This window comes from Tigriopus californicus, chromosome 8 (assembly GCF_007210705.1).
Source record: "Tigriopus californicus strain San Diego chromosome 8, Tcal_SD_v2.1, whole genome shotgun sequence".
NCBI lineage: Eukaryota > Metazoa > Arthropoda > Copepoda > Harpacticoida > Harpacticidae > Tigriopus > Tigriopus californicus.
This window is the reverse complement of record NC_081447.1, coordinates 15663009-15675916: the sequence shown is the minus strand read 5'-3', so window position 1 is coordinate 15675916 and position 12908 is coordinate 15663009. Positions and strand designations below refer to the sequence as shown.

General features: G+C 39.4%; 1 protein-coding gene across 2 annotated transcripts in view; it reads left to right on the top strand.

The window, feature by feature from the left end:
* The first annotated feature begins 10607 nt into the window (after window positions 1-10607).
* The window catches only part of LOC131885302 (uncharacterized), a 3913-nt gene continuing 1612 nt past the window's right edge, over window positions 10608-12908 (top strand). Inside the window, exons 1-8 of one of the 2 annotated variants that reach the window (XM_059233319.1) lie at window positions 10608-10707; window positions 10773-10878; window positions 10953-11017; window positions 11084-11101; window positions 11171-11243; window positions 11399-11414; window positions 11507-11547; window positions 11821-11925. In XM_059233319.1, coding sequence (XP_059089302.1) covers window positions 11544-11547; window positions 11821-11925 — 109 coding nt within the window. In that variant the 5' untranslated portion in view covers window positions 10608-10707; window positions 10773-10878; window positions 10953-11017; ... (2 more) ...; window positions 11399-11414; window positions 11507-11543. Of the gene's footprint in view, window positions 10708-10772; window positions 10879-10952; window positions 11018-11083; window positions 11102-11170; window positions 11244-11283; window positions 11415-11506; window positions 11548-11820; window positions 11926-12908 lie in introns of those variants that run through there. The other variant, XM_059233320.1, reaches the window with a different exon arrangement.

Genomic DNA, 12908 nt, shown 5'->3' with positions numbered 1-12908 from the left:
GAAAAAGCAAAGGCAAACGTGCCAAATTTCTGCAAACCAAAAAAAGGTATTAAAATGTAAATATGTTTTCGTATTATGCCTTCAGGCTCTTTAGTAGAGCCCCACACGGCCGATCAAGAATGTGGTTTGTTGCAAAAAAGTTCATTCAACTTAATTAAGCTACCCATCTAAATAACAATGGAATGACCTTGTATCTTCACACTGACGTTATGAACGTACGGCGACCAAGAGTAGTGATATCAAAAAGTCAATTCATCCGCAAGCAGGGCAATCTCAAGTGAAGGAAATTCAAGGAAAAATGTGGTCGGACCCTGATTTTTGGCATTTTAGGGAGGGAGAACTGAGACAAAACATCACAGTCAACTCGAACCATCTGCCTATTGAATTTTTAATAATCGAGTGATTTTGAGTGATCTGTTTTACAAAACCCCACAAAATGAACATGTTTGGTGTAATTCGGTGAATACACTATCAATATGGCTCAATAACAAAATGTATCTAAGACAAGCAGGTATAAAGTAAAAGAAGTCATAATTCAATGAATGCACAGTGCAGTTTGGCTGGGCATTTTGTCTTTGATTTTACTCCATGGAATAACGTCAGTTGGTCATGAACGCGTTCACTTGACAAGCCCTATTACTTTAGGCTGTCACCACAAACTTTGGTCAGATTTGTTAGTCAAACTATCAGGGCTGTCGGGCATATGTTGAAATTGCGTTTTTTGGGCTTCAAGAAAGCTATGGACAGGGCGAACTTTGCAACGTACAAGATTTTTGCGCAGCTTTGATGACTAGTCTCGGTCATCTAAGTACGTCTATAATTTCCAGTGGTCTATGCGTGGGGCCTTCTTTTGAGACCACGACGCAAGGGTCAAATTAAAATCATGCAACCTCTTATAAACGGATTCCGACAATGCGGAGCTAGATTTTTTGGAGCTTTTTTAATTGTTGGTTGGTTTCGTTTTTACGAGCTTTACTAACCGTTACTGGGAATGTTAGATGGTAGCAAATTGTACAATGAGAGCGACAGAGAGGATAAGAGATCAATGGAATATGTTATCACGAAGGGTCAGAAAAAATAGCTTGTTAATTTGGTCAAAAAAGTTGAAGAAAAGTGTTTTATTTCTTTGGTTATTCACGTATTATGGTGTTTTTCACGCAAAAATTGCTTCATTATTTCATTTTTTTTTTTTTTGGTTTGGTTTGGTTTTTCACGGGCTTTTCTAACCGCTACAGGGAATGTAATCCCCAGTACTATTAAAATGAAAGATTATTAATTCGTCTATTTATTACCTTTCAATTTTTATATGATATTTGGTCTACCAACGAATTTGAGTTAGCAGACCGAGCTAGTCCTTGAATGTAGGGTTGATCTGGAATGCTATCTAAAAATTTGTTCCAAGTCTGACTTGAAAGATGCTACCGGATCAACAAGGCCTACGTATTCCTTACGGATATTAGAGGGAAGCAAATTAAACAATGAAGGAGCCGAGAAAGAAGAGATGTGGACTTCATTGTTCGAACTAGCCTGGATTCTCGAAGACTTGAAGGTGCTCTCAAAATGCACATTAAGCCTCTACGGTCACTAGAATTGACCCTAAACCCTGGGTTGGGACAAAGCTCATGGATACTTTTGAGACGTACAGTATCAGATACCTTCGTACCTTCTCTTGAGTACTGTACAATCCCAACCGTTCTAACCTTTCCCAATACGAGAGCTCTCTCATTCCTGTGATGTTCCTAGTGAAACATCTTTGGACTTGCTCGACCTTTTGCAAACCTGCTGAACTCATTGAGCCCAAATGGGTGAGGCGTATTCAAGATGTGGCTGGACAATCGACTTGTACAGAGTTAGCATCGTGATGCTATCTCTGGACTTAAACGTGCGATAGATCCAACCACACATTTTGAAAAGCCTTACCTACCTTCAGCTGGATATGCTCATCGAACTTTCCATTATTTTGGAGGACTACACCTAGATCTTTCATAGATGAGACCTGCTCAATATCTTTACCTCCATTATCTACGAGTGGAGTATTTAAGGAGTTGACCCCAAATGTCATTGAGCGGAATTTCATTCCCGTTCAGGGCCATATTACTCTCAGTTACCCAAGAGTAGATTCGATTTAAGTCCTTTGCAAGGCTACTGGAATCTTGGCCATTCCTACCAATGAATTGTATCGTCAGCATAAGAAGAGAGACTGGCAGTGATACTAAGCTTTTGAAGCGGGGCAACGAATATTATAAACAAGAGGGGCCCTAAGATCGAACCCTGGGGAACACCTGACTTGACATCATGTTATGTCACTAAGGGATCCCTCAACCTTAACCAATTGCTTCCTACCAAGAAATGAAACTTTTTAACCAATTGAGGAACCCTGCCTTGGTTCCCAATTTCATGGAGCCTGTTAACTAAAAGCCCATGATCTACCTTGTCAAAGGCTTGGCAAAGTCGAGAATAAACTACATCAACTGATTCATGACTCTCTAGTCCCTCAATAACCCGCTCAATATGTTCAATCAGCTGGGTAACCGTGCTAAAATGTCTCGGAACCCATGCTGGCTAGGAGGAAGGACTTCGTGAATATCAAGAAATTCAACAAGTTTGAACATTCATGATCTTCTCAAACACCTCGCAATATTCGAAGTGAGAGAAATCGGCCTGTAATTACTGGGGAGCGACTTATTCTCCCCCTTTAAAAATTGGAACAACATGAGCTAACTTTAGTGAAGATGGAAAACTTGCCCTGATCCAAGATGCAGCGCATCAAGTACGAGAAAACAGGAGCGAGAACCAGTGAGCATACTCTCATCAGAAACTGAGATGTCACACCATCAGGACCAGGAGAGCTGGAAAGCCTCAGTCCCTTATGGCCTCTAAAGCATCTTGATCTGTGACTACAAGATCATCTAAACGCTCAGCTTGACTAACCATGTCAATCTCAACAGACTCATCTTCAGAGCAATGAGCTGTTGCTTCCGAACTCAGTGGGTTGAAAACACACTAGAGAACTGATCTCCAAGCATGTTAGCCATAGTCTCTACATTGCTAATGGCTGCCCCTTCAACCTCTAAAGGCCCCAACAGAGTGTTTCATTTTTCTCTTAGAGTTCGCATAAGAGAAAAATGCCTTCGGATTCGACCCTGACCTCCTGAACCACCTTACTCTCAGTTTGTAAACTGGTCATATTCGATGGAGGCCTTAATCTTACCCTGAACTACGTCCAACTTTTTTGGAGACTTGCCACAAATTACTGATTCGAAGTGCTCTTCAGCCTTTTTTGCTAGTTTGCAACTCTTTTTGAACAAAGTCTTCCTATATTTTGGAATTTTTGTCCGTGTACCACCTTTCGGAACACATTCAGAGATTGCTAGACTGGAGCAAACTTCCTTAAAAACTGAAACTAACTTATCAATGGCTGTATCTATGGACGATTCCTGTTTCAGAATTGAAATCAGGTCAGAGTTCTTCTAATCTTTCTATAATCAACGGCCAATGTTCATCTTTGAACTTGAACTTAGCCAAACCGACCTTTTTGGCGCGGTTTTACTCTAGAGCACGCGCGGCTTTTGAGTAATGGTCGACCCTATCTCAAGAAACATGATGATCTGACAGATTAGTAGGTGTCACATGGACATACTGGATCAGATCAGGGTCATTGGAAAAGACCAAGTCGAGAACGCTATTCTCTCTAGTGGCTACACCAACGTGCTGGGAGAAAATTGCGCAAGATCGCGAATTCTTCCAGCTTTTCGAACGACTGAGATGTCGATTTCGAAATGGGAATATACCCATCAGGACTAACCTCCCACTCTACAACGCTAGCCGGAAAAATTAAAGTCCCCTACAAAGAAAACCTTTCGAGCAAACTGCCATGTCCAACTCATTTCCAGTGAATTGGAGAGCTGACGAAAAAGAGCTTGCTGAACAAGAAGGGGGTCTATACATTGTAACAATAGACAAATCAAGACCTCGAAGATGACAAACTAAGACCTCTACCTCTCTATTCGACATTTGTACATGACTAATGTGCAAATCATTCCTAACATATAGGCATACGCCCCCATGTGGGAATATGGATTATCAGGGCGTATCCTATCACAACGAACTAAGGTTGAAACCAACTATGGTTAGTTCTTCATCTAAGACCCCTGGCCAAAGCCAGGTTTCTGTTATAGAGATGAATGCAATCTCTCTCTCAACGGCTAGTTCTTCTAAGATCTTAACTTTTGTGCTGTCTTTTTTAGAAATCAGACAATGCACGTTCAAATATAGCCCCTTTACGGGCCTCTCTTTTGACGGACCAAGTTCACAAGATCTTGGACCATCCTTCTCCAACCGTAAAAAATCCCTCTTATCAACAAAGCTACGTTCTACGGGAGGCAATGCATGAGCTAATGGGGATGGTTGGGTTTGAGGAATGGGTTGGGCAGCTACATTTGAATAGAAACGTATTTTGGGAATAGGGTGGGGCAAGGAATATTAGAGGAGGAGAGTTTTTATAGGAATAGGGGTGGATTGGGTATTTGAAGGAAGAGGAGGGAATTGGGAGAAGAGGGTGGGGGTAGGAGGAGAGTGAGGGAGGAAGCTAAATGGATTAAGGAAGGGGGTGGGGTGGGATTAGGTTTAGGAATAGGGTCAGCTCTAAAACTACGAAACTGAGCTATCCTATTTCTCGGCTTTCTTTGCGTCCCTTCAACATGGACGGAGGTACACCGTACATTAAAGCATGTCTTAAGTCTCATGGACTGACGCACATGTACGGGTGAAAAAAAGGACAATCTACCTTTGAACATCCCTTCTTACTATTGTACTTCTCAAGGCCGAACTTGAGAAGTTTTTGACACCATTTAGGGTGGTCAAACTGACAGCCTTTTCCTTCTTCAGGACAAGGCTGCTTTCGATAAACAGGACAGACTATTTTTCTCTACAACTGTCTTATCCTGCGCTTTTTCAAGAGGAGATACTACTTCAACTTCTACGTTGGTCAAATTAGTCGACTTCTCAACTACTGGGTGAGCCTGTTCTTCAAGCAGCACCCTGGTTTCATTGACCCAAGCAACTAAACCCTCTATAATAAACGGCTTATTGACTATGGAAGGATCCTTTCCAGCTAAGACCAGGTCCAAACATTGTCTAGCCTCTTTGCTGACTTTTCCTAAAATAGCTTCCATCATGAATGCAGGAGGAACTATCTATTAGTAACAAAATAACAGGCAAGAAAAAGAGAAGAAAAGAACTAAAAAAGCTGTGCAATCTTGTCCTGGAATACAGGACAACAGAGCAAAAATAGGAATGAAATACTTCACATCAAACTAACATACAAATCAAAGATGGAGATAGTAAACAAGAAAGTAAGTGACAGAGAAAAGCAAGGAATCAAGAACATATGTAAACTAGGACATCAACAAGAAAACACAGAAATAAACTCAACTAACTGGTCGAACACAAAATAAATCAATACAGTAATGAACAATAAATTCTAACTCTAAAGGACCAATACAATCAAACTGAAGAACTACACATAACGATTTGGAACTAGAAGTACTACACTACAAATCAGGGAGAAAATGCTAAAGCTAAACATAAACATAAATGAGCCAATAAACTTATTAGGTTTTAAAGTAATTACGTCTCTTCTTGCTCTTTGGGCTCAGTTAATTAGTCTTGCCTTATGTCAACGTACAATTGAATTTCTACGTAAACTCACATCTAAGACTTCTAAGTCAAAATCACATTTTGAAATTTCTTGAAATGATGGTCCAAGACCACGGAGAAGAGCCTTCTCGTTGTACCCCAACACTCTCAAATCTCTCTCTCTCTCTCTCTCTCTCTCTCTCTCGATCATTTTGCAGGAGGCTATTCCATAATTGATCAACAATTCCTCTTAATGTTACCTTGAGGTTCAATGTCCAACAAATCTTTGACCGGGGAAAACTATTATCAGGCAGAGCCAAGAGCCCGAATTGCTTACCATCCACCCTGCATTTTTCTTAAATTTCTCCAAGACATGAACAAAAACCTTCAATTTCCCCGAAAATCCTTGGTTTTTGTGCTTATTTTTGCCCAAACATGACTAAACTGATTGAAAACGTATTTCAACATAAAAAATTATCTTTCCCGCCTCTTCTCATCACTTTACATTTAGTACATAATTTACTATACATATATTGCCATATCTGGATCATTACAAACATTTTAGCGCGTTTGACTTGCCTGTGTTTCCCTTGAATTGAAAGAATAAATGTTTACTCGCCTTCGAAAACTAAGATTAGTCTTTTTTTCTTTAGATTCGAACGTGGTTTGCCCTCTCTTCCATTATCCGAGAACTGAGCAATTCAACCAGTCCCAGCTTCAATCGTTAATTGATTCTTGAAATTGACTCCTTCCTCCTGAGCAAAACAGTCATCGATAAGTAAGAATTCGTTTAACCATTCTTGAATTCTCGTATTTTGAAGGTCTGGAAAAAACCTTGAACCCAGAATGGGCCCCAAATCGCCATGTGCGACTCTAATTGAATTGACATTCATGTATCACTTACTGTATATATATCCAATGAGGCATGCTTCTCGCAATAAATACATTTGATTATATGGGGTTGATCATCCAAGGATGAAAGAAACCACAAATTCTGTTTTAGTATGTTACGCTGCTTAATGGTCTTGAGAGAATGCTTATCACAAGTGGTCGTTCAGGCTTAAGTATGGTCCAAAATTACCCCTAATATCGAGATTTTGTCGGACATTTCCAGCGAAGACTGGCGCTCTAGAAAAAGCCAGACTGACCGCTATAAACTATTTGCCATGTTTTGCGGGCTCATGAAAAAACAAGATAATAAATCCAAGGAACAAATAAAAGCGCTTGAAATCATTTGCTCGATGTGAGTTATCTTCAGCTGTTTTCGTCCATTTCAGGTGAAAATGCTGTCTGCATGAAAATGATCCCACCAACATTATCACGAAAACGTCAGCGCTTTGATTTGTCACGTCAGTGTATTTGGTTCAGCATGGACTAAATCACTCACTCCACTGATTTTGAATACACGCGTTTTCATAGAATTTGACGGTTCCAAGCCGTCGGTTTGATTTTGATTGATGGACGTGTGTTTTGATTGGATCAGATATGACTTGAAGCTTAATTTTCGTGGTCCCTTCCCACCAACTTTGTTTTCTTATAATAAACGATTCGCTTCGAGACGATATAACTTCACCAATTGATTCAGGGATGCATGAATGGGACATAAAGTTAAAAAGTTCAAGTGCTGTACCCTTTACAGAATTGAGATATTCTAGTCCGAGTATAGTATCAAACTACTCTTAAAGTTGTTTCCCCCTTGTTCTTGGTGCTTGATAACATGTCATCTCATGTCGTTAATTCCTGATTAGGATATGATAACCCCAACCACAAAATTATCACTAGCCTTTTGATAAATCATTTGACTTCAAGCAGGGCCTTCTTGAAGTATCTACATACATTGCTTACCGATACACCTGCCTTAATCAAGTCACGCTGAGTCAACCAAGCTTGTAGAATATTCAAGTCAGGCATAGAGAAATCCAGACCTTATCTTTGGTATGATTCGTTAATTGCACTGCTGGATCAACCATCATCGTGACAGCATGGGAATTCAACTGAGCCAGACCATGTGAACGGAAGTCCAAAAAAAAGACGGAACACGTAATCAAATTTCTTGATTGAGAATTGCATGCTCGACGGCTCCATGAACGTATGATGAAAAGCTAAATCTAGCACACCAGGAAAGATAGAGGAAAATTAAAGTGAAGAAATGAGGTATCCCTTGGAGTTGTACATCCAGGCTCATTTTCATGAGAAATACGTCAATAACCTCGGGGAGATTGATCCATGAAACCTTTCACATCATGCTGCAAATGAAATACCAACAAACGCGTGAATGAACTTTTTGTATTGTAAAATGAGAGCTAACAAATATTTTGTGCTAAGCTTTGATTGTTCATCTGGGGATCAGACAATAACATGAGATTAAAGTTAAAAACTGGAAGAGTTCGTCCCCGCCGAGACCAAGCATTTTCGTGGCATTTAAATTACGACATGAATTGTTACTTCAAGAACATAAATGGCCGAACGAACCTACGGTCATTCATTCTCGGAATGATATATGATGGTTGTAAAACCGAAATGGAGCATCTTTTGAATTGAAAGCGAATTGATTAAACATTGAAGACCGAATTGAAGGCCTAGATATGTAACCTTTGTCATTTCTCTACGTTCTCTATGACTAGTTATTCATGATTTTTCATTTTCAAATTGACATGAGCGAATTGTTCGAATCCACTCTCTCTGGGGAAAAAGTGAATGATTGAGTTTGTTGTTGTTTGGAGGCTTTAAGGAAGATCATGTGAGGTAATGAGCTGAGCAATTCTTCCGAGGATCTCCTACATTTAGGATGGAAATTGTCCTTACTTTCGGGCTTGTCCCAAAAGAAAAAAAATCAATTAGTGGCCGCCATGTATTGTCGGTAGAAGAAAACAACAAATGTTATGGTGTAGCGATTCATATTCACGGAACCTTGATTAAGGACCTGCTCTCTCAAATTTGGCTTTCAGATTAAACATGCTAATTAGCGGGCGATCATTTTAGCGAGACAGATTGGTGAAACACACGAGAATAGACGTGCCTCTTTGCTTACTAAGTGTATTCACCAAAATGGGATGATTCCGGCCATTGTTCAGTTAGAAACAGGATCGTCCTGGATATTTATTGTCCCTCATTTCAGCTTGATTTATTGAGACAAAGCAATTATGTGCTAATGAGAACTTTCACAAGCACGTCAAAAAAGCTGCAGCTCAGTTCTCTTTATTTTACGCCTCCGAGAATTTCAAGCCATTTGGATGATTGACAGCAAATAAATATACCATTTCATGATAATTTCCTCTTTTGATCATGTCTCTTGTGCATCAGATCAAAAACACGTCAAGTGGAACTGATTTTGCCCAACCAACCGTGAATCGGCAATGGATATCTAGACCGAGGTGGATTTGGGACTCCTGACCACTTGGTTGGCTAAATATTAAGGTAATAGTTGGTCTCTTGAAAAAAAGCGGTATTGAAAAGTATGATCATGATCCTGCCTCGATTGGGCCAATAGTTACTGCACAAACAATTTTGATCGAAGTCCCTGCTTTTGAGATTTCGAAATTGTCTGTCATATTATGAAATTGATGAAGGTGGCCAAATTGCCAATCTAATGAGATACAATGTGGTCGCAAAAAGATCGCTGGTTCTACACAAAATTATGGTAAGATTGTAAGATAATTGCTACTTTTTTTACTTCGGGGTCTTGATTTTAGATACCAGAACTTAACAGGCTCACCTTCACAAACAAAACTGTTTTTGTCAACCTAATGGTCGGCCTTCAGTGATCCATATATTTAGTTCCAAAGTATACGTCTACTCTGTCATTGGACATTCCATGAGCCAAGAAGAGCCAATCAAAGTCCGTTTATTCACGTGAGAACGTCTTCCTGACCGTTGTTGTCCATCGAAAAGCCGATTGACTTTTTCCGTCACTGAAGAAAGTGCCAAAGACTAACGAAGAAAAATGGAACGACCAGTTACTGGCTTAAAAAATTCAGTTGTGAATTTCCTGTAGAGCAGATCGCACGAAGACATCATGGGTAAAGTATTTGATCAATCAGATCCACAGATAAATGTATTAAGATTTTTAGGTCGAACATTTAGGCAAGCTCCGGCACCAACAAACAAACATACCTGCTAGTGCCAGTTTGGTGCTTCAACCAAGTATGAACGAATCTGGCCTTTCTTCTTTAAAGTGTGAAAGAAGGGTCAACCTCGTAAATCTTATTCGCATGCATCAATAGCACTGAATGGTCCAGAAAACAAACGCGTCTGCCGGAGCTTGTCGAAGCGCCTCACAGGTTAATTTTTTGAGGGAACTTGAGGAATACGGCCCCTAAGGATGAGCGCCTTAGCTTACAACTTTGCTCTCCTCTTTTGTGGCAAGCCAGAGAGTTTTGGGACCCTTCAGTTTGGCTGATCATTACGGTATAAGCAGATTTCACTCATAATTTTAGGGATGAGACGCCTCGAGGCTTTAGAGCACACGAATTTAAGAACCCGCCGTATTATTATTTTTTGTTGGTCAATAGCAACGTCTTCACGTAAACAGTTAATAATATGAGAAGCTGAGATCATTCAATTACGGCCATTCAACTTTCCTCCTTAAATTGTTTGAAAGCTGTTTTGTCACACGTTTACGTATGTAGCTGACCCTCAGTGATGTGGTGTGTTTTGGACAAAGAGTCACTGATTCAGGAGATCTGAATTTTTCAATGTACCTAGTTCCAAATTCATATGTTCTTATCTCTGATGAGTGGATTTTCATCCTTAGATCACAAAAATACTAAAAACTCACTCTCTTACTTTCAGATTCCCGCAAGTGCTTGTGGGTACTTATCGGGTCGTTTCTCATATTCGAAGGAGTCGTCACTCAAGAACTCTTTCAAACCAATACTAGACAGAAAAGTATGTCCCTGTTGGTAATGTAACGATCTCAAGATGGCTTTAGTTAAAGGAGGTGGTTCAAACTAGCTTGATTGAAAGAGACGAAATGTCCTTGAAATTTAGCCACGTCTTGTATGCTGATTCATATTCTTCCTTTTCCTATTTTTAGGGCTTTTCAGTATATTCAATATCGTCACCTTTAAGGTAAGTACAGTGCTACTTTATGATCCGGTCCGTTGATCAAAATGAACATATTTTTGTTATTTAAGAACGAGGCTTGCACGACAACGGGAGCTGGAAATCAGGGCGGAACATGCTTGACGGCAACCGAGTGCTCTGCCAAAGGTGGATCTGCGTCTGGCAATTGCGCCGCAGGTATTTATTTAAAACCCACTTTCAAAACATATTGAGTGGCATCCCCCAGAGATTTAATTTTCTTTTTCTCCCAGGATTTGGTGTGTGTTGCCTTTTTAGTGTGAGCGGTGAATGTTCTGGCGATCAAACGATATCTCAAGTATGCACTCAGTATGAAGGTCAATCCTAAGATGATCATTCCCAATTTGATTGTTTTTATTTTCAGAATTGTACTTATATTCAGGTATGTGCGAAGAATTTAACTCTAATTTCATAATTTGTTCGCTTTCAAGTGACCATCACTTTTCTACAGAACAATGGATATCCCGCAGCGGACACCACTGTAAGTGAGACGTGTGAATACAACTTTGAGCGGATTTGTGACAGTAAGATAAACATTTAGTAATCCCGAAATCATTTGCAGAAATGAAATCAAAGTGTTCATCCATCAAACAATCCCTTTTATACATTTGCATACCCCTCTTTCATTCTGTAAACCCAAATGGATAGAAAAATAATCGCCTGAGAAATTCTTATTTAGATCTATGTCAAATTAGGTAAGTGAACAAAAATCTGAAATTGGGAAAAGCATGAAGAGTTGAACAAGTGCTAAGATCGAAATTGACCCACCAAATGAATTGCTCTTCAGGCTGGATTTCAATACCTTGGTCTCGGTCCATGGCGCAATGGGTGAGTTGATGACGAGTAGTTTAGATCCTTTTGAGTAAGAAAGGCCCAAAACAATTCACAATCTACAATTGAAAAGAAGATCTATTCGCAAAGCACAAAAGAGATCTCTTTACCAAACGCTGAAACCTCAGCAAAGCATTCGAGTATTTCTAGTCATTTCAAAGACTCTTATTAAGCCTAATTTAGGTCATCTAGTCGATGGTTGGAGAAGTATTTATACTCACTCACCTTACTAAACAAAACTAATCTCACTATTCTTAATTCTTCTTATAGGGGAGTGCGGAGACACAGCTGATGCCATAACAGTGACTAGTCCATTTTCATCTTCCCCATTCGCGTTTCCTCCGATAGTTTGTGGAACATTGACAGGACAGCACAGTAAGTTCTGAAAGCTCGATTCATTCCACACAGGGGTCAAACTAGTTCACCAATTGTTTGATCAATCCACAAAAATTTCATATCATTGTTGGCTATGGTTAGGTGTCTGAAAAATAGACTGTGACCTTCGTCAAAATGGCGAGCTTTTCAATTTATGAATTCCGGCCAAAAATACAGTGCGACAACGTAAACATGAGTCATAAAAACTGAAAATTGTTGCAGTTCAAGTTGATTTATCATGTATTTTGGTGATTTTTGAAACATGAAGTGCTGGGTTATTGTTTTCGACAAATATTTAGCTCCTTTGGTTGAGAAACGTCATCTTCTCAATAGATTAACAAAAAATGAATTTCAAAGCAGACTCATAACTATAACAACTAAGTTCAAATTATTTTTTTGAATTATCTTAAGATGCTAATTTAAAGACAAATAAATAAAAATGAATGGTGCGGAAAATAACATCATCATTGTGTAAGATTGTGATACACTTTTGTAGATGCAATTCACGGTAATGCTAGTAAAATATGCTAGAATACGCCTTCAATTATTTCATACTATCAGGTAGCAGATTCAATTGTGTTAGAAGGTGATCAAAACGACGGAACTCTGGTCTGGAGAAAGCGAAAGACTGTAGAGAAGATTTTTTTTCATCTTTCAATCTTTTAGTTTCATTAAGGTAGAATAATGTGTAAAAAGCCGCTTTTGGGCATGTATTTCTCCAAGGGTTTTCCTAAAATATCATGTTATTAAGATCTCGTCATGGTTGCATCTTTCATTAGTTTGTGGCAAGAATGGTCAAGATTCCTGTAGTCTGGTGGGGATCCTAGATCAAACTAAAGTTAGCTCATGTTGTTCCAATTTTTAAAGGGGGAGATAAGTCGCTCCCCAGTAATTACAGGCCGATTTCTCTCACTTCGAATATTGCGAAGGTGTTTGAGAAGATCATGAAGTTCAAACTTGTTGAATTTCTTGATATTCATGAA